The sequence below is a fragment of the Lynx canadensis genome, chromosome B4, assembly GCF_007474595.2.
Source record: "Lynx canadensis isolate LIC74 chromosome B4, mLynCan4.pri.v2, whole genome shotgun sequence".
Classification (NCBI taxonomy): Eukaryota; Metazoa; Chordata; class Mammalia; order Carnivora; family Felidae; genus Lynx; species Lynx canadensis.
The window spans coordinates 129,256,538-129,276,029 of NC_044309.1; the positions used below are offsets into that span (position 1 = coordinate 129,256,538).

The 19,492-nt window shown below is 59.2% G+C and overlaps 1 protein-coding gene across 1 annotated transcript; it reads left to right on the plus strand.

Moving 5' to 3' along the window:
* Nucleotides 1-4,028: 4,028 nt before the first annotated feature.
* On the plus strand, nucleotides 4,029-13,597 carry RASD2 (RASD family member 2). The gene is made up of 3 exons (XM_030321867.1): nucleotides 4,029-4,123; nucleotides 8,980-9,373; nucleotides 12,987-13,597. Exons 2-3 carry the CDS (start codon nucleotides 9,103-9,105, stop codon nucleotides 13,514-13,516), a joined length of 801 nt encoding a protein of 266 aa, XP_030177727.1. The 5' UTR covers nucleotides 4,029-4,123; nucleotides 8,980-9,102; the 3' UTR covers nucleotides 13,517-13,597.
* The last annotated feature ends 5,895 nt before the right edge of the window (nucleotides 13,598-19,492 follow it).

The following is a 19,492-nucleotide window of genomic DNA, read 5'->3' on the forward strand; positions in this document are numbered from 1 at the left end:
AGGAGCTCAGGAGCAAATGGGGATGGTGAGGCGTGTGCCCAAAATGTAAGGCAGGATGTGACACAGGCCATGAAGGAAGCAGTCACATGAAGACTACGGTATGCATTGCATGCAAGGTCCTGGTGCGAGGCATTTTACACGACGTTTTAATTCTCCCAACAACCCATAAGGTAGAAACTGTAACACCCACCGTACAGGTAAAGAAACTGAGGCCTAAAGGAATGGTCAGTTACCTACCGTGCAAGAGTCGCTTTTTTTGTTGTTTTTTTTTGTTTTGTTTTTTTGTTTTTTTGTTTTTTTTTTTTTTCTGCTACAGGATCCCAGAAGAGGATAACACTATTCACACGGTTAGAAAGGCTAAGAGGCTTTGTGGGGAGTGCTCAAATGTTGTGCTTTGAAGGATGTGTGGAAGTTCACTGGGTAAGGATAGAGAAGTTATCCCAGATAGAGGGATCGACATATGCAAAGGCCCGGAGGAGGGAAATCGCAGCCTCTTGAGGGGACCTGGAACTGGTTTGATTTAGCTGCAAGGCAGGCTGACGGTGGGACACGATGGGAACTAGATCCTGGTTGGAGGCTTTGTACGCTGGACTAAAGAGTTTAGATTTTGTGTCTTCAGCCATGGGGAGCCATTGAGAATTCTTGAGCAGGGGGTGGCATTATTTGGAAAAAGATTAAAGCGGTCATGGGTTATGGGGAGCCCAGGAAGGAGGGAGATGGTGACGACAAACGGTCCACGCGAGACGGTGAGGCAAACGGACGGCGGGAGGAGGGTAGGAAAGTGGATACACGGGGAAGTGTGCTGTCGCCACATGAGGCTTCTTTGGGCATCGATCCCTATGTGCACCTGCTTATTGACTGAGCCATTCTGCACTTGAGGAGGGGCAGGGGTAGGGGCAGGAGCAGGTGGGGCTCCTGGGGCCCTGCAATTCCAAGTGCAGCAGCCCTCAAGATATGATCCATGGAAATATCGGGGCGCCCGGGTAGCTCAGTTAGTTGAGCGTCCGACTTCGGCTCTGGTAGGATCTCACGGTTCGTGGGTTCGAGCCCCGCGTCAGGCTCTGTGCTGACAGCTCGGAGCCTGGAGCCTGCTTCCGATTCTATGTCTCCCTTCTCACTCTGCCCCTCCCCCGGCTTGTGCTCTGTCTCTCTCTCTCTCTCAAAAATAAATAAACATTAAAAAAAAAAAAAAGATATGGTCCACAGAGCGTGACCCGCTCAGAGTGGAGGACTGGGCTGAAGCAGAGGGCTCTTGGGCGGGCTCAGAGCTAGCCACCTGCCACATTTCCTGCACGGGAATGGGATAACTGACCCCAGCCTTCCAGGTGAAACATGACACCCTGTCCGCCTCCCGCTGTGGAGCTCACAGCCTCTGTGTAGAGCTGAGCACAAACCCTCCTGGGCCGAAGCCAGTTCCTAGAAGCAAAGTCTGGATGTGGAACGAGTGCTGCGCTTGGATCCTGCCACTTGCTGGCTGGGTGACCTTGGGCACATCCCTTAGCCCGAGCCTAGATTTCACATCCTCTGTTTAAACACAATCAAGTAATGCACGTGCTGCACTCTTCACCTAGTCCCTCCTCCTTCACCTGCTTCATCTTCTCTGGTTGATGTCCCGAGAGAATCTCAAGACCACACAGGGACAAGCACAGCAAACCCTTTTCAAGAATCAAGGTCCAAGACGATTTCAGCGTTTTTGTCACTCTGTGGACCTAGTATATCACACCCATTTTATAGGTGACACAACCAAGGCTCAGGTGAATTTCTTTAGCTGAGTACCCCTGAGTCAGTAAGCAACCTGCACAACCATACAGGGTAGCCCTTTGTGACCCCATCTAGTCCTTGAAGAATGAGTAGTCACGGAAACATGACTGGCCCGGGATCAAATATTTGAGGGGCTGCAGAGGCAGGACTTGAACGCTAGTCTCTCCCCCAGTGGAGTGGGACCCTCAGTTGAGTGGCCCTCCGACCGGAGAGAAGATTGGCAGACATTCGCCAGGTCCGAGGTTCGCAAGTGATGGACAGTTCTCCGGCTGATACAAAATATGTTTTGATAGACAGCGCTGTGTCCCTTCAACGCATCACACAGTGAGAACATTCTCTCTTCAGCCTCCTGAAAGCATAAAGGAAGAAGTTTCCGTTGGGTGCTGATAGGTCTTTAACACCTCTCCAAACTTCGCCAGTCTTCCTTTTCCACTGAGGGCACATCTCAAGCCTTGGTATGCCGGTTTCCAGCTAGAATTTAATAACGTTCGTTTGTTTTCATTGTGTTTATTTTTATTCTACCTTCTATTTTTGGCAAGTGACACTGGCTTCCCATTTAAGGCAGTGATATAACGATCCTCTAAAAAACGTGTTGGCGGGGAGAGCTGGGCCTTGGATTTAAGAAAATACGAAGTAGTAAGTGGTGCATAGATATGGCAATGAGAATGATTGATGTCTTGCCCTAGTTCCAGGCGGGGAGAATGCAGGTGAGGGACGCACCGCCCAAGGCACCCGGCTCATCCCCGCGGGGCTCTCTCTACAGTGCTCTCCCAGACCCGCACGCGCCGACCTCCACTCAGGCGCGCGCGAGGCCAAGGCGACTCCGCGGCTCCTCCGGGCGGCACGTGCGGGTCCACGAGCCATCCCGCAGGGTCCCGCGATCTCGGGCGTGAGGTGGCGGCGGCTCGGGGCGGGCGAGCTGGGCACCCGGCAGGGCACCCGGGCATTTCCGCGGTGGAGGAGCGCGCGAGAGTCCTGGAGCGCGGGCTGGGGACCCCGGGCGGCTGGCTGGGGGGGGACCCTCGGGGTCACCTGCGGCCGGCGCGGGGTGCGTGTGCATGCGCGCGCAGACACCAGCCTCGCAGGCAGATGCCGCCTTCCGGTCACGGTGCGCGTCCCCGGCCGCCCCACCAGCGGCCCCGACCCCACGCGCCCGGGCACGCGGAGCGCCAGACTGCGGCGACCCGGCGGCCGCGGGAGGGGCGGGCGGGGCGGGGCCAGGCCGCGGGACCCGCCGCCCATTGGCCGAGCGAAGTGCCGGGGGCGGGGCGCCGGGGAAGGCGGGCGAGCGGGCTCCCGCAGGCTGAGCGGGCGCAGGGCGGCTGGACCGGCTGCTCGCGGGCCGCGGAGGGGGCGGGCGGACCCTGAGCGACGGGTCCACCGAGGCACGCTCCGAAGCCTGATCTGGGCTTCTGCCCCTGGGTGTGCCACCGCGAGCCTCGGCTGCCACCGCTTTCCTGGGGGCGGGGGGGGAGGGCATTGACCTCGCCCTGCGGGAGAGAGGGGCGTTCGCCTCCGGGAGAGGGAGGGAGGGAGGAGCCAGGGCCCGCAGAAAGTTCGCCTCCTCTGGGGGCCGGAGGAGGTGAAGTGGGAGGAGGAGCGGGTTTCAGGCTAACTCGGAGCTACGTGCAAAACCTTGGGGCGGCGTTCAAGGCCCCCTCCCACACGCGCGCGGAGCCGAGCGCCCTGCTCCTCCTCCGGCTGCTGGCGTAGCCTCGCCGGGAGAAGGGAGCCGTTCCTCTGGCGCGGGGACAGCTGCAGAGCTGCAGGCAGAGGAGGAGGCCGCGGCGAGACGGGCAGCACCCCCAACCCGAGCGAACCCCTTTGGCGCGGGCGGAAAAGGTGGCATAGGCGGCCAGCACAGGTTCGCCCACTCGGGACGCGCACACCCGCACGCACCCACACACCGCCAAAGGACCCTCCAGGAGTGTCTGAGGACCCTCTTTAAGCCCCGGAGTCGTCCCTACCACCCTCCCCCAGCCCCGGAGACCTAGGCGGGGACCCCGGGATCGGACGTCCCCGCGCCTCCGGGCACCTGGCTCAGCAGGAGTCCCCCGGGTCGGGGCAGGGCGGGGTCGGCAGCGGCGAGCCCGAGCCCCCCCGGCGCCCAGGCCCCTCGGAGCCCTCAGAACCCACCCATGGGGTACCGGCTCCCCGCGTCCCCTCGCCCGGCCGCGCCCAGCTCGGCGCCCCCAGCCGCGCAGAGGAGGAGCCCGGCGCAGTGACCCGGGAGCCGCTGCAGGAAGCCTCGGCGGCGGCGGCGGCGGCGGCGGAGGCTGGAGAGGCAGGCGGTTCCCCGCACCTCCAGGCGCTTCCAGGCAGCCCTCCAAGCCGTGCCAGAGGCCCGGCTGGCCATTCTCAGGTAGGAGAGAGACCCCAACAGAACTGGGGGGCTGGCTGAAGTGGGGGAAGCCAGGAAGAAAGGTTGGAGGCTTGTGGGGGGGGGGGGAGGACTAGAGGAAGCTTTACAAGACCAGGGACAGTTAAACCGATCGAGCACCTACTGTGTGCCGGGATCATAGGCAACTTTACATATCTAGAGCAAATGATACTAGCTGAGCACCTACTATGGGTCCGGCTGAGTGCTAGGCCCTTTACTTCTCCCTGGTAGGAAAGACTTAACTAAGCTTCTACTATGTGCTAGATGTGTAGCTGGGAGCCTTCCGTTTAAGGGACCTAGAGCAATAGCCATTTAAATAGGAGGACACTGAGGCTCAGGGAGGAAGTGGCACTTAACCTTCCCCCAAACACTCCCACCCCCTTCCTGAGCTGGCTGCTGCCTGTGGACCTGGATGGAGCTCCCTGGTGCCCCCCCCCCCCCCAGCCCTGGTGAGGACTTCCTTTGAGGAGGGAAGATTAAGCAATACCTTCCTCGTTCGGCTTGTCTTGAGCTTTTTGGGGGGTTGGTGCAAGGAGCGAGTTCCCTGAGTGACTCTTTTCCCTGGAAGTGTGTCCAGCATTCGGCTGGCCACAGGGCCTCCAAGTACCTCTGAGGGTATCTCTCTGCCTTCTCCCTTTGCCCCGCTTCCTTGGAGGATAACAAAGGATGTTCTGGATTCCTGGCAGGTCGGAGGCCAGGCTGGGAAGGGGCAGCCGGCTCAGGAGCCCATGATTCAGGCTTGCAGTGACGAGGCGGGGTCCCCCAAGACCTCTGCCTGCATTCCAGTCCTATGCCACCTGGCTGTTCCACCTGGCCCCTTGAATGCCTAGAGGAGGTGCCTCAAAGGAACCCACTTGTCAGGAGCTGTATTAGCCTCTAGACTTCTCGCTGAACAATCCGGGCCACACTCCGGGTTTGTTTCTGCAGTTCCCAGTTGATAGATGACCAGCCCCACCGGCCCAAACCATTTGCTGAGCTGGTGAGAGACAGGGCAGGTCTGCCGGAAGCTGACGGCCTGCCTGTTTTCTGCCACCCCGAGCTGCCAAGGGTGATGGGGTTGGCTTTGCAAAGCCCCCAGGACACCCCTCAGTGTGGGGATGGGAGCGAGTGGATAACGTGTCCGTCCAGAGAGGCTGGCATGTGTGCTAATGGAGGAGGCTTGAGGTGTGTGGGAGGGAGAGGGGGAGCACTGGCTCTGTGAACAAGCTTTGGGGTCCCCCCGGGGAGAAGGACACGTCCAGACTCCTGTCCTGATGTCCTTGTCCATCTGATCCCCTCCATCTTCCAGGCAGGCCCTGAAGGGAGAGGTTTGGGGGAGAAGAAGGGGGTGAACCCACAGATGCATCTGCTAGGAGCCGGCTGGGCAGGGTTTGGGGGTGAGTCCTGGGCAGAATGCCTGCCCCCAGCTGTCTGCAGGGAGGGAGAGGGAGTGGGTGTATAATAGGCCTCAGGGGTCATTCCTCTGCCTGACGCCAGCTGAGGCTTCCCTGAGTCAGGCTCTGTTTTGAGAAAAACTGGTTTTGGCCAGGGGGTAGGTTTTTATAGAGGTAAGAGCTCAGGCTTTGGAGCCCATCAGCCTAATTGTAATCCTGGCCTGGCCGGTAATCTGTGTGAGTCAGCCAGGCCGACCCCCAGTGTGCCCATCAGTTAGTAGACTGATGCTCGTCTGCTCTTCACGGGACCGTTGTGAAGTCATTGGAACAAGGAACACGAAGTGCCCGGCATGATGGGAGCCCGCCTGGCTGTTCCCCCGGGGATTGTGGGGGGGGGGGCTGTTCCTGACAAGTGGGGTTCCACCCCATCCCTGGGCTGGGACTTTCTGCCCCCCCCCCGGGTGCCCTTCGAATGGCCCCGGGCTGGGGTCAGCTGAGTGACCCAGAACTTGCATTTGGGTCCTTGTGCTGCTAGCGGTCCCCATTGACCACTCTCTGAGCCTCCAGGGTTGGGCTCTAAATTCTGGAAGGGCCCTTTGATCTCGGATGCCCACCTGCTTCTCACTGGGCGGCCCCGGCTGAGGGTGCAGGGAGGAGAGAAGCCAGGCCCACAGCTGCCCACAGTGCCTCCTCTGGGGCAGGAGAGGGAGGGAGGATGCGGGGGCGGGAGGTGGAGCCCACGGAATCGCTGTCACCTGGCGTCCAGGTGTCTGGGTGCCTCACACAGCCCCACGTGGCTGAGGCCATGTGAAGAGTCACAGTCTCCTCTTGGAGAAGAAAGCCGTGTTTCCCTCTCTCTTTGCCTCTTTCTGATGCCTTGTCTCCTCCCTGACTCTCTGCCTCTTCTCTCTGACTTCAGGCCCATCCAGGCACTGATATGCGCACATCTGTACCAGGAGCCCCCGGCTAGAGGCTGGGTAGGCGGTGATGGAGACCAACATTGTCCCTGGGGGCTGCTGGCCTCCTTCCCTGTCTGTCTAGGCAGAGGTGATCACCAGCAGAGTCAAGTTCCCCGCAGAGGGGCTAGGGAGGGGGCTGTCGTGGAAAAGAGGCGTGGGGCCTCTTTCCCCCCATCTCTGAAGGCCCAGGCTGCCTTGCCAGCCCCAGAGGACACGGAGAAGCCTTCACTGCTCTTGGTCTTGCGGCCTGCCTGTCCCCACCGCGCGCCCATGGGTGTGCCTGGGGCACCGAGACCCTCCTCAGCACCGCACCTGGGCCAGCCAGGTGGGAGGAGAAAGAGGGAGAAGGCCTCAGAAGGAGGTTTCGGGTGAGCTCCAGAGGCAGACCCACTTGCTTCATTCATTCATGGCTCATTTATTGAGCACTTGCTGTGGACATGCACCGGAATCCCGTGGGATAAATGGAAAGAGGGCTGCAGGCGTGAATTGGGGGGAGGGGGATGCGGGGCTCTTCGCCTCGGAGTCACTGTCCTGGCTCCCTTATGAACTACAGAGCCCACTCAGGTAGACCTTTAAGCTTCGGGGTCCTTATTTGTGAAATGGGCAGGTAATCTCTTCCCCGTCGGCAGGTGGTGAGGAGACGCCATTGCGTGGGGCACACCGCCTGGGGTCAGATCTCTCTTTGCTGGTTACTGGCTGTGTGACCATGAACAAGTTAACTAAACTTCTCTGTGCCTCAGTAACTTCCTCTGTAAACTGGGGAAACACCACCTACCTTCTGGGGTTCCTGAGGGGTGGAACGACTTATTCCACGCTCAGCACTTAGAACGCTGCGGCCTCTGTTGACTGCGCGGTAAATGTCAGCTACCCTGATTGTCCTGTACTTAGCACAGTACTTGGCACACGGCAGGGGCTGGGCTAATGGTGATGGTCACAGCTCCAGGCTCAGGGTCAGCGGTGTGCTGAGTGGGCTTATTGTGTGTGCACCTCTTTGCGATTCATTCAACGAGGTCCTCTTGGTAGCTTGGAATTGGCCATGGTGGGAATGCGTATGCCGCAGAGATTGACAAACACTGCCAATAAGAGCTTTTTAAAAAGATACTTTTGAGAGCTGGTTTACTGCACAGCGGCTCTCAGTGGGGCAGGGCGAGCGGATACAGATGCCTGAATGCCCTGCACAGGACGTTTGCCAGGGGGTCTCTCCACCTCCAGTCTCTTAGCATAATGGCAGACGTAGAACATTATGAGGTTGGAGAGAGCCTTCGGGTAAGTGGGTGCGGCATTCTAGGCTACTGCGCTGGGGCAGCCAGAAGGGGGGGGGGACCAGCTGTAGATAGCATGTACAGCTCCCTGTGCACATGGAGAAAAAGGTGCCTCCCCTGGGCAGGTGAACTCCACAAAGACAGCCCTCCCCTTTCCCTCACAGCTGGGTGCCTTGTGCAGTGCCCAGCCTGCACAACCGTGCGTGGCAGTGGCTGAGGGCAGAAGGGATCGCTACTCCAGCAGGCCTGTATCCACTTCTAGTTCCTAGAGAGGGGAGGGATTCCTGTTGGGGTGGGGCAGGGAGCGAAAAGCCTTCTGAGAGGAGGTGATATTTGAGCCAGGCCCTGAAACATGAAGAGAAGAGGGTGTTCTGGCAGAGGCACTAGCACGAGCTAAGAATTGGAGGCAGTCTCAGCAGAGCTCCAACAGAGCGATGGGCTCGGGGGTTCTAAGGGGATTCTGGTGGGTGCTGACATAGGAAAGGAGGGTGGCGGGGCCGGGACTGGCCTCTGGCGGCTTGTTTATGTTCCATTTGGGCTTTGGAGCTGGGATCCAGTTCAGCCTCTTCCACAAGCCCAGGAAGCTCCCATAGAAAGTTCTGGGTAGCCCTTGGAGCTCTGAGGCACTTGAGCCGTTCCTGGGTCGTTTCTCTGGCCCACGTCCCCTAGTCTAGATCTCTGGGTCTCGTGGCAGTAAGCAAATTCCCAGGGGCTGGGGGTGAAATCGCTGGGCCCTGGGTGTGTGGGGAGGATGTGGTCTGGACATGGCCTTTCCCCGTTTCTGGGAAGGCTGAAAGGCCACAGCCCGCCGGGCCCAAGAAATGCTCTCTAGCGCCAACTCCAGGTCGTGCCCTGGAGTCACAGCTCCTGGGAGGCCCGAGTTGGAAAAGGACGGAAGGACCAGGGAGAGGTCAGGTTCTAGCAGGAGTTACTTAACATTTTGCCACCTCAGCGCGTGCCACAGCCCTGTGAGCGGAGTCCCTTTTACAGCTGGGAAAAAGTAACTCCCAGGGAACTTAAGCTCCTTGCCCACGAGCAATAGCGAACGGGTGGTAAAGTGAGGAATCAGGCCCCGGCGGTTCCGGGCCGGAGTCAACAAAGGGTGAATGGCCGCAAGGGCGACCGAGGGCACGCGTGAGGGGGGTGAATGAGGAGGAAGGAGGCCTCAGAGGGCACGAACAAACGAGCGGGCAGAGCTGCTAGGCCCCTTAGAGACGCCCGAGTCTAACGCCCCCGTCTTACAGACAGAAGACGGACGCCCAGACAAGAGCCGCGCAGAGGAGGCCAAGGCCGCCAGCAAGAGGCTGCAAGGCCGGGTCCAGGGCCTCCTGACACCCGCTCCCCGCTCTGTGCCGCAGTCCCGAGCCATGATGAAGACCCTGTCCAGCGGGAACTGCACGCTCAGCGTGCCCGCCAAGAACTCGTACCGCATGGTGGTGCTGGGCGCCTCGCGGGTGGGCAAAAGCTCCATCGTCTCCCGCTTCCTCAACGGCCGCTTCGACGACCAGTACACGCCCACCATCGAGGACTTCCACCGGAAGGTCTACAACATCCGGGGCGACATGTACCAGCTGGACATCCTGGACACGTCCGGCAACCACCCCTTCCCTGCCATGCGCAGGCTGTCGATCCTCACAGGTGGGTGCCGGGGGCGGGCGTGCGCGCTCAGCAGTGGAGCGCGTGCGGACAGAGCGCGTGGCGTGTCCGCCGTCTGCAGCGAAGCTCCCAGCAGAGCCCCCTCGTGAGGGTCAGAGAGGTGTCGCCGGGCAGGTGGTCGAGCTGGGGCCCAGATCCCGCGCCGTGTGGCCGTGGACTGAGTACCCGTGACCGTGGTGCCACCTTCCAGATCGGGAGCCGACACAGGCAGGCACTGGGACGGTCCCTCTCCGGGGAACAGAGGGGCTCCTGCCTTCCTCCTGCAGGAGGTGGCCCCACAGGGCTCCAGGGCCCACGGTCAGTCTGCCGGGCTCAGGTCTGTTGACACCCCAGGCCATCGCTGCCTCTCAGAGCAGTAAAGGCAGGACCGGGGCAATGGCCAGTCAGAGTGATGCTGGGGGCTCGGCCATGGTCACGGGAATGGTGGTGGCAATAGCTAACACGTACTGAGGGCTGTGTGCCTGGGCCTGTTCTTACAGCTTAGCATGGATTTATTTCATCCTCACAACTAACTTAGGAGACAGGTCTTTTGCACTTTGCAAGTGGGAAAAGCGATGCCCAGAGAGGTTAAGCTACTCCAGGCGGTAACACAGGCGGTCCGTGGCAGTCTGGTGCTTATTCTCTACCCCTAAACTGTCCTGTAGTCTGCTGGCCCTGCTGGGAACACTGGGGCGGCCAGAGAGATTGTCGGGGATTAAGGGGGCAGGTGGAGAGGTGGGACCTGGCCGATGCTTGCCTTCCTAAGGCGGTTTCACGCGGTGGCCAAGAGGGCGGCCATCTGCCTGGGGCAGTTGCTTCCCGGTTTTATTCCTCTGGGCAAGCAACTTTCTGTCTTTGTGCCTCGGTTTTCTCTCTGTAAGAGCCGCACTTCAGCACCCACCCCAAGGCCACTGTGGAAATGAAGTGAGTTAATACAGCAAACGTGCTTGCTGAACAGATAGTGAGTGCTCAATAAACAACAATCGTAACTCAGCATTTACAGAGTGCCTGCTATGGGCTACGCAGTCATTTCCTTTTCTTTTTAAAACGTTTTAATGTTTATTTTTGAGAGAGAGACAGAGACAGAGCATGAATGGAGGAAGGGCAGAGAGAGAGGGAGACACAGAATCCGAAGCAGGTTCCAGGCTCTGAGCTGCCCGCAAGAGCCTGACGTGGGGCCCGAACTCAGGAACCGTGAGATCATGACCTGAGCCGAAGCCGGACGCTTAACCGACTGAGCCACTCAGATGCCCCAATGCAGCCATTTCCTAAGCATCCTTCTCCCATGGCTGGGCAGTGATGCAGGGAAGGAATGAGCAAGTACCCCTCTAGCCATCGCTAAAATAGCCCCCCACATCGAGATGCTTTTGCACCAAGAAACCCGTGCTGTGCGGACTCCTCCCCCTACACCCTGGCCAAGCCCCGTGCTTGAGCACCCTGGGCAGATGGCTTCTTCTTGCGGGCTGTCCTTGCTGACCGTCTGACCCAGATCACATTTCACCCCCCGCCCCGTGGTTTGGAGAGGCACTGTGTGGATGGAAGGAGCCCTGGGTTGACCCAGGTTCTAGTCCTGGCTCCACCACGGCTTACCTGTGTGACCCGGGGTCCGATTCTCGGTCTCCTTGGCTGTGCAACGGACATAAGCTTGCTTCCCCCCGCAGTGTGGCTGTGGGGACTGAAGGAAGGCACTGGGGACACTTCCAACACGTGGAGGTCAGCTCTCCTTGCCTTGGGGAGGGGACTGGGTGCCCGCTGATGTCACAAAGGCTAACACCAGAGGGAGGGAGAGCCACGTGGAGCAGGACCACGTGCGTATTTCCAAAATTAATTTTGAATGACACAAATAATATGCAAACACACCCTCCTATAAACCCGAATAAGCCTAAAAAGCCCCCTTGACCTGTGTCCCCAGCTCCAGGCTCCTGTCCCCTCTCTGGAAGTGGCCCACCCCCTCAGTCTGGTGGGGACTGTTCTGGACCCCACCGCCCCCTCCACGAACACACTGACCTTTACACTTGTATCCTGTTTGTAATAGGGAGTATTTTCGCCCGTCTCTTTTGAACGCGCACTTATCATTCGGAACACATCTGTCTGCTGCTTGCTTTTTTCACTCACCAGCTCGTGCCTCATTTTCCAACCTGGTGCAGAAGGAAACTCTGAAAGCCATTAATTCTGCCGCCAGCTCTCTTTCCAGCTGCCAGCCAGGCTGCCTCTGAAGCTTGGCATTGCAGTCTTGCATTTGAATATGTCAAGGCCGCCGAGTCCTCAGGGGCCCAGGATTAGCCTAATGGGACGGGGTTGGCGTCCCAGGCAGAAACGGTCGCCAGGCCTGGGGCTGGCTTTTGCAAGCACCTCTCTAAACAGCCCACACCCCCCATTCCTTCCATCCCATCACACCCATTCGCCCAGCTTTATGGACACCCACTGTGTGCGGGGCCCTGGGGGACGAGGACGCAGGTGACACTGTCTCCCTCTGCTCCAGAGCTCTTGGTGAGGGGCATACCCACTGGCCGGAGCATGGTTCCGAATGTGGCATGCGCTGTTATGGGGGGACAAATGCCGTCTGGGAAACAGGGATTTGGGCATCTCCCCCCGGGTTCTTATGAGTTGAAGCCAAAGTTCAGAGAAGGTGCTTTGGGTGTGAGCTTGTGATCCCTGTAGTAAGTTCTAGAAATTGGGATGTGGGCACTGCCTGTGCTCTCCCTGGCTCCCCAGCCACCTCCAAATTGCCCGTTTCAGACCCAGGGACCCGTCTTGAGTGATGCAGCGAGTGGAAGTAGGGACCGCCTGGGTCTTGGAGGCTAGCGCTCATTGGTCCATGATTTATTCAAGGAGCAGGGAGCATCTCCATGTGCCAGGCACCGGCCGGGTGAGGATAGAAGCAGGTCTAAATCTTGGCCTGGCCACATTCATGCTGTGTGACCTTGGGCCCTCTCTGAGCCCCTCTCTGCTCACCGACACCAGGAAGGTAACGAAAGCCCCCTCAAGGAGGTTTTGTGAGGAGCCGGGGAGGAACCCACGCTGGCGTGTTCTGATTGTCCTCTCCATACCTAAGACCTCTGAGGACGTGCCACACTCCATTCAGTATCTTGTGAAAAGCCCTGCCGGGAGGCTGTATTTCATCCCTGTGGGACAGATGGGGAAATGAAGGTTCAGAGAGGCCGTGGGACCCGCTCAGGGCTGCGTGGCCAGTAAGTGGCGGGGGCAGGATGTAAGCCTAGGCCTGACTGGTGCCAGTGCTCTGAGTTCCTACGATGTGTCAGGCGCTATCCAGGCCCTGGGGATGTGCACTGAACAAGTCGGGCAAGACCCCTGCTGTCATGGAAATTGTATTTATTATGATAACTCTAACACAGTCTGCACGAATTCGCAAGCCACTCACCCCACGGCCAGCTCTGCGGGGAACTGTAGGGGGAATTAACTGCGTTGTGCCACACGTTAGCTCATGTGCCCTTGGTCAAGGGCTTTAACCCTCTGGGCCTCAGCCTCCCGCTCTGGAAAATGGGGAGAGGAGTGACTCCCCCATAGACTCACTGGGAGGGCGGAGTCAGCGAGGGGAGGGGCGGTGGGGGTGGGGGTGGGGCGGCCTCACCACCTGGGGTCCCTCTCCCCGCAGGGGATGTCTTCATCTTGGTGTTCAGCCTGGATAACCGGGAGTCCTTCGACGAGGTCAAGCGCCTCCAGAAGCAGATCCTGGAGGTCAAGTCCTGCCTGAAGAACAAGACCAAGGAGGCGGGGGAGCTGCCCATGGTCATCTGCGGCAACAAGAACGACCATGGCGAGCTGTGCCGCCAGGTGCCCGCCACCGAGGCCGAGCTGCTGGTGTCGGGGGACGAGAACTGCGCCTACTTCGAGGTGTCGGCCAAGAAGAACACCAACGTGGACGAGATGTTCTACGTGCTCTTCAGCATGGCCAAGCTGCCCCACGAGATGAGCCCCGCCCTGCACCGCAAGATCTCCGTGCAGTACGGCGACGCCTTCCACCCCCGGCCCTTCTGCATGCGCCGCGTCAAGGACGTGGACGCCTACGGCATGGTCTCGCCCTTTGCCCGCCGCCCCAGCGTCAACAGTGACCTCAAGTACATCAAGGCCAAGGTCCTTCGGGAGGGCCAGGCCCGTGAGAGGGACAAATGCACCATCCAGTGAGCGGGAGGGACGCCGGGGTGGGCGCTTGGGCGGTGCCTTCTGGGAAGTGCCCCCCCCCCCCCGTGCCCGCTGCCCGTGCCCCCCGCCCCCGACGAGACCCCAGTGGCAGCCGCGTTCGAAGGCCTCCGGCTCCAGACCGGGGCACCCCAGCCTCTGACCTCTGTGTGTTCTGCCTCCTCGCCGCTTCCCTCTGATTCTGCTTTTTTCGAGGTGCCCCCCCCCCTCCCCCGGCGCATTTAGCTCCTCCCCGCGGGGACAGGTCACTGCGGGGCTGGGGACAAGGGTGGGAGACATCCGGACTTGTGCCGGTCCCCAAGTCAGAGCCTTCTTGTCCTTGGGGTTGGAGGAAACGCTGACGCGCGAGGGGCCGGAATCCCTACGCGGACGGAGCCTTCTGGAACGGTCGCGGGTGGAAATGACTCCCGGGGTCTCCAACGTGCTGCTTGAGACCCCAGACTCTCGCCCTCTCCGACTCAGCTGTTTGGGCCCCTGCCCCCAGGGTGGCCCCCAGCCGTCCCGGTCGGTCGGGACGTGAGCCAGTGGCGGCTGTGTGTGTGTGAAGAGGGGCGTGGCCACGTCTCCCGGCCACACGGCCGTCCGTCTGGCCGATGCCTCGTCTGCTGGTTGTGTGTTGCTAATCGTTGTACTGTAAAAGCTACTGACGCCTCGTTGGCCAGACCCCCGCCCAAGTTAGACCCACCGCCTCTGCTGGGGATGCCTTCCTCCCCCTTCCCAGACAGGGTTCCCCGTGGCCTGCCTGCAGCTGGACACTGCCCTCGATAATGAGCTTCACAATTTACATTTGCACGGGGCAGGGGATGGGGGGGGGCAGGCTGGGGCTGCTTCTCCTGCCCCCATTTTGCAGAGGAGGTGGCTGAGACTCGGGGGGGGGGGTAGGTGACATGTCCCAGCGCCCCCCCCCCCCACCTCCCCGTACCCCCCACGCTTCACCTCGTTCAGGGCAGGGCTCTGCCTAGAACCACGCCGTCTTCTACTGTGCTCGTTCCTCAAGCATTTATTGAGCGCCTGCCGGGTGCCGGGTCCACTGTGTGCTAGGAAACAAAGAGGATGAGCAGTGCACTTTATGACCCCGAGGCCAGGCCCATCCCCAGCCTCTCGGCCTGTTCCCCTTCACCCGCATGGCCTGTACCCACCCCTGCTGCCCGTCTGTCTCGTGCATTTGGAACTTTTGCGGTGGTGGGGGGGGCGGGGGTGCTGCAGGTGCAGCTGGGAGCCAGAGCTGAGCCCAGAGAGGTAGGTGGAAAGCTCCTCGTGGGTCTTTCCCTCTTGTCTGGCGCTGGACTGCTGCGTCCTGGGTGTGACGGGATTTGAGCCCGTAGACCGAAGGCCTGTCGTCAGCTCTTAGCAAGTACGTTTTGTGTCTTAACCTCCTTTAAAATATTGAGATTTAGGGCTACAAGGAACCTTAGCGATCACCTAGTGACTCTTTCTGAGGCCCAGAGAGGGTGAGCAACTCGCCCCAGCTCACGCAGCAAGTCTGTGAGCAGCAGAAGCAGGGCTAAGTCTGGGCGTTCGGCACGCACCCCGAGGTGCCCCCTCTCCTGATGCTCCCTCTGCCCTTGAGGCCTTCAGAGAATGGAGGTGTCTTCCCCGAGCCTGTCTCTAGATGGGTCTTTGAGGGCTCCTGTAAGTTCTGTCTACACGCCCACGTTTGTCTACATGCACCCGTGTGAACACCGAGATGTGCGTGTGCCCCGACTCCAGCTCTGCGTACCCGCTGCCTCCACCCTGCCACCTGCCGCTCAAGTCAGCGGCTCTGACCCTGCTTCTGTGCCCTCGCCCGGCCCCGGCCTGAGCCGTCCCAGTGGACTGGGTACCGTGGCCAGGGCAGGCGTGTGACCTGGTCCCACCCAGTGACGCCCCTGCTGCCCCACATCTCCGTGTATGCTACCAATTAAAGTGGGTTTGTTTCTAAGCTGTGTCCTTGACCATGTGTATTTTTCTGTATTTCCAAGGGGTGGCGTGTCTCTTCCTCCAACCAGAGCTGGCCTTTTCCTCCCTGGAACGCACCTGCCTGCTGCCCTTGCCCAGGCGGCAACGCTGAGTTAGTCCTCAAGTTTAAATACGTGGGGAGGGGGCACCCCAAGACAGGAGGCTGGGCACCTGTCTTGGCCCTGCCCTTCTAGGTCTTCTGGGGGGTGTATGCTGAGCTGTCGGTGTCCCTCGAGAGGGGTGGCGGGGTCAAAGACACCCCCCGCCCCCATGGTTCATCAGCCCCCGGGGGCCACCGTATCTGAATTCCGTGCAACTCGTCTTGAGCATTCATTTTGCCTCAGGGAACATTTGGAACTGTCTGGAAACATTCATTTTAAGTTTATTTATTTATATCGAGAGAGAGAGTGCAGGAGGAGCAGAGAAAGAGAGAGAGAGCGAATCCCAAGCAGGCTCTGCACTGCCAGGACAGAGCCCGATGCAGGGCTCGAACTCACGAACCGTGAGATCGTGACCTGAGCAGAACTCAAGAGTTGGACGCTTCACCGACTGAGCCACGCAGGTGCCCCTGGAAACATTTTTGAATCACCAAGACTTGGGTGGAAGGCTGCTAGCATCTAGTGGGTAGAGGCCAGGGGTGCTGCTGAGCACCCCCGTGTCCAGCTCAGCACCCCCATCATAAAGACTTATCTGGCCCCAAATGTCAGTAGTGGGCAGCCTCGGTTGGGACAGTTGGTCCTGGAGGCCAGGACGTAGCCCAGGTCCGTGTGGTTGATTTGATGTACAACTTTATGGACAGAATTTAATAGACGCTGGGCAAGCAGAGCGAGCCTCGTGTGAGACGAGGCAGGTTGTGGGTGGGGACAGGGGTCGAGGGACAGGGACAAGGTCTCGTCCCTGTGCCACCCTGAACCTGCCACCTTAGGCCATGATTTTCCCTGGGCGGGAGGAAGAGGAGGGGACCAGCCGTGCACCTGCCGTGTCTCACGCCGCCCTCACGTTTTCCAGCCCCATGAGAAACATCTCCCCTTGTCCACCCTTTCCCAGCCCTGGTCTTTGTAGAGGAGACAGGCCAACACCATCTCCTGCATCGCAGGCCGGTGCTAGATGGTAAGAGCTGGTGGGGAAGCAGCTGGGCACAGCAGAGCAAGCCTTCCCGGGGTGGGGTGGGAGGGGTGCGGCTAGAGCCTGGACCGCCTCCGCTCTCTCCCCCGACTGGCGACTGTAAGTCACGTCCTTTCCCCCTTCCCCCCTCCAGCCCCCGCTGGCTCCAATATCCTCGTCTCTAAATGGGAAGTGGGATCAGGGCAGTTGGACCAGACAACACGCGACCAGCCCCTTGCAACCCTATGTTCTCTGCAAGAAGGAATTAATATTCCTATTATGTAATCCACAGCATTCCGCTCGTTGCTAAATAGAACACGCTTGCTCCAGCCCCGGCCCAGCCCGCTCCCCGCACCCCCCAGGCTCACCCTGGGATGGGGTTAATGATCACCGGGCTGGCTGTGGCAGAGAAGGAGACTTGCCCGATGCAAGAGAGGGAGAGAGGGTACAATAGGATTGTAGGAACATTCCCCCACAGTGAAACCATTTACAGACAAGCACAGGACAGCCAGCTTAGCTCCTGACCTCGCGAAGGGAGCCCTGGGAATCTGATTTCAGAGAATTCTGCGCTGCAAACTCTAAGTACTTAGTCTGTTCTGCCTCCCTGAACCTGTCACTTACTCAGAAGAAAAACTTCAGTCTGGGTCACGGCTTGGTGGGGCTGCTGGAAAGCCAGCTGGGGCTCAGCAGCAAAGGCTGCTGGGAACAGGGGTAGGGACAGAGGGCTGGCCTTTGTTGAAGACCTACCGTGCACTGAGTGCCGTGCTGAGTCTGTTACCTGCACCCACTTACTGGATCCTCGTGGCAAAGCTATGTGGAGGGATTATGACTCCCTTTCTACATACCAGGGAACCGAGGCTCAGAGAGGCGAAGCCACTTGCCCGAGGTTGCACAGCTGTGTGGGCAGAGCTGAGCTAGAATCCACGTCTGATTGCAAAGCATGTTTTCTCCCCAGAGCTTGCATAACGGAGTTGGCTGAGGGGCTGCCCTCCGGAGGGAGAGAGGCTGGAGGGTTGAGGTCCGTCTGAACATAGTTCAGCAGCCTTGAGCAGATGTCATCACAGGGAGTAAGATACTCTGCGGCTCATCGCAAAAGGCCCAGCCCCTGTAATAGAAGAGCTTGACTTCTGTTTCATGGAAAAGTCCACCAGCGCCCAAGGGCGGCTCTGCTCCACAGGCCGTTCGGGCGTCCAGGTTTTAGGCCGCCCCATCTCTTGGACCAGGCCACCGTCTGCAAGGTCAGAGCCATCACCACATTCAGGTTCAGCCAGAGGGGTAGGGGAAGAGAGCGCCGAGGATACATGCCTGCGGCTTTCGGGGGCCTTGGACGCACCCCTCCCTCTCCCTTTCGCTGGCCACGCACACCTGTGAGGAGGGCTGGGACAGACAGCTCCTTGCCAGGTGGCCCCGCGTCCAGTGGCAATCCTCACGGAGACGCGGGAGACGCAATCCGTCTGGCCAGCTAACGGGCCACCCAGCACCCTCCCGCATCGGGTCCAGGCCTCGGGACGCCATGTGCGCCCGACCTCACTCAGGAAGCGTCTCCACCTTCCCTGCTTCCTTAAAGCCGATCTGGGCTTTATTCTCCCCTGTCCCTCGATGAAAACGTGTCCATACCAAAGGCACTTCAGGTGGCAAATACAGCCTCAGTTACAAATCCCTGGTCCCTGTGATGACGGACATTTCAGTCTTTGATCAAAGGAAAGACCTTCCCTCCCACCCCCAGCGGTGGCCTGCTCACACACAGAGGTCGGAATTGAGGGAGACAAGGACGGGCAGGTTCTCCTCTCTTCACTCTCTGGCTTCCGTTTTAGCTAATTCCAGTTTCTCTCTCCTCGGTCCTTGGGAGGTGGGTCTGGTAGGGGTGGGGGGGAGGAGGTCAGAGGAGCAGGGAGGTTCTTGCGTGCCTGGCACTGTGGTGTCGCGGTAAGACAGCGTCATGCTCGGAGCATGGCAGATGTTTCACAATGATATTAAAATTGCAGGCATAGTTTCGTAGATTTTTCCGAGACCATCCCACCATCCCTGGCAAGGGCTCACCTGTGGGCATCTTGGTGTAGGTCTGTGCATCTTTATTTGGATTGCTTGCTAGGTCCTTCCGCAGCCTCTAGGAATGGTCTTTTTTTTTTTTTAAGTTTACTTATTTATTTTGAGAGTGTGTGTGTGTGTGTGTGTGTGCAAGTGGGGGAGAGGCAGAGAGAGGGAGACAGAGAGTCCCAAGCAGGCTTTGCACAGTCAGCACGGAGCCTGGTTTGGGTCTCGAACCTGCAAACCCGCAAACCGCGAGATCATGACCCGAGCCAAAGTCGGACACTTAACCCCCTGAGCCACCCAGGCGCCCCACCTCTAAGAATTTTCTAATACCTGTCAGTTTCCTGTGCTGAGGCCTCTTTCCTCCAGGGTGCTCTCTCGGTCGGGGCTCACGCTCTCTTTCCCAAAACACCTTCTCACGGTGGACTCTTTCATATCATTGACATAGGTCAGAATTATGAGTCAGGCAGCTGGTTCTTGGCCGTATGTGTGGAGACTTTTGCCTTGGGTTTGGCACCTGGCTTTGGAATCTGAGATCAGTCTTGCTGGGTCTCAGCAGAAATGAAGAGAGAGGGTCAGGAGAGGCCACTGAGGGGATGGCAGGGCCGGCAGTTTCGATGTCTGGTGAGACCTGCCTCCTGGCTCACAGATGGCCATCTGAGGCGCGAGCTCTCTGGGGTCCTTTTATAAGGGCGCTAATCCTTATGTGGGCTCCTCTCATGACCCAGTCACCTCCCCAAAGGCCCCACCTCCAAATACCATCACATCGGGGGTTAGGTTTCCACACCCGGACCTTGGGGGGCACCTTGAGTCTATTACAGTCTATTTCCCCATTACTTTTTATTGTTCTAATGTTACATGAAAATATGATTTAGCTTGATTCCTGGG

Bases quoted from the DNA above. Each gene is read 5' to 3' on its own strand.
- RASD2 (XM_030321867.1), top strand. From the start codon at position 9,103: ATGATGAAGACCCTGTCCAGCGGGAACTGCACGCTCAGCGTGCCCGCC. The intron at 9,374-12,986 runs GTGGGTGCCGGG...CTCTCCCCGCAG, and splicing joins CAGGCTGTCGATCCTCACAG to GGGATGTCTTCATCTTGGTG.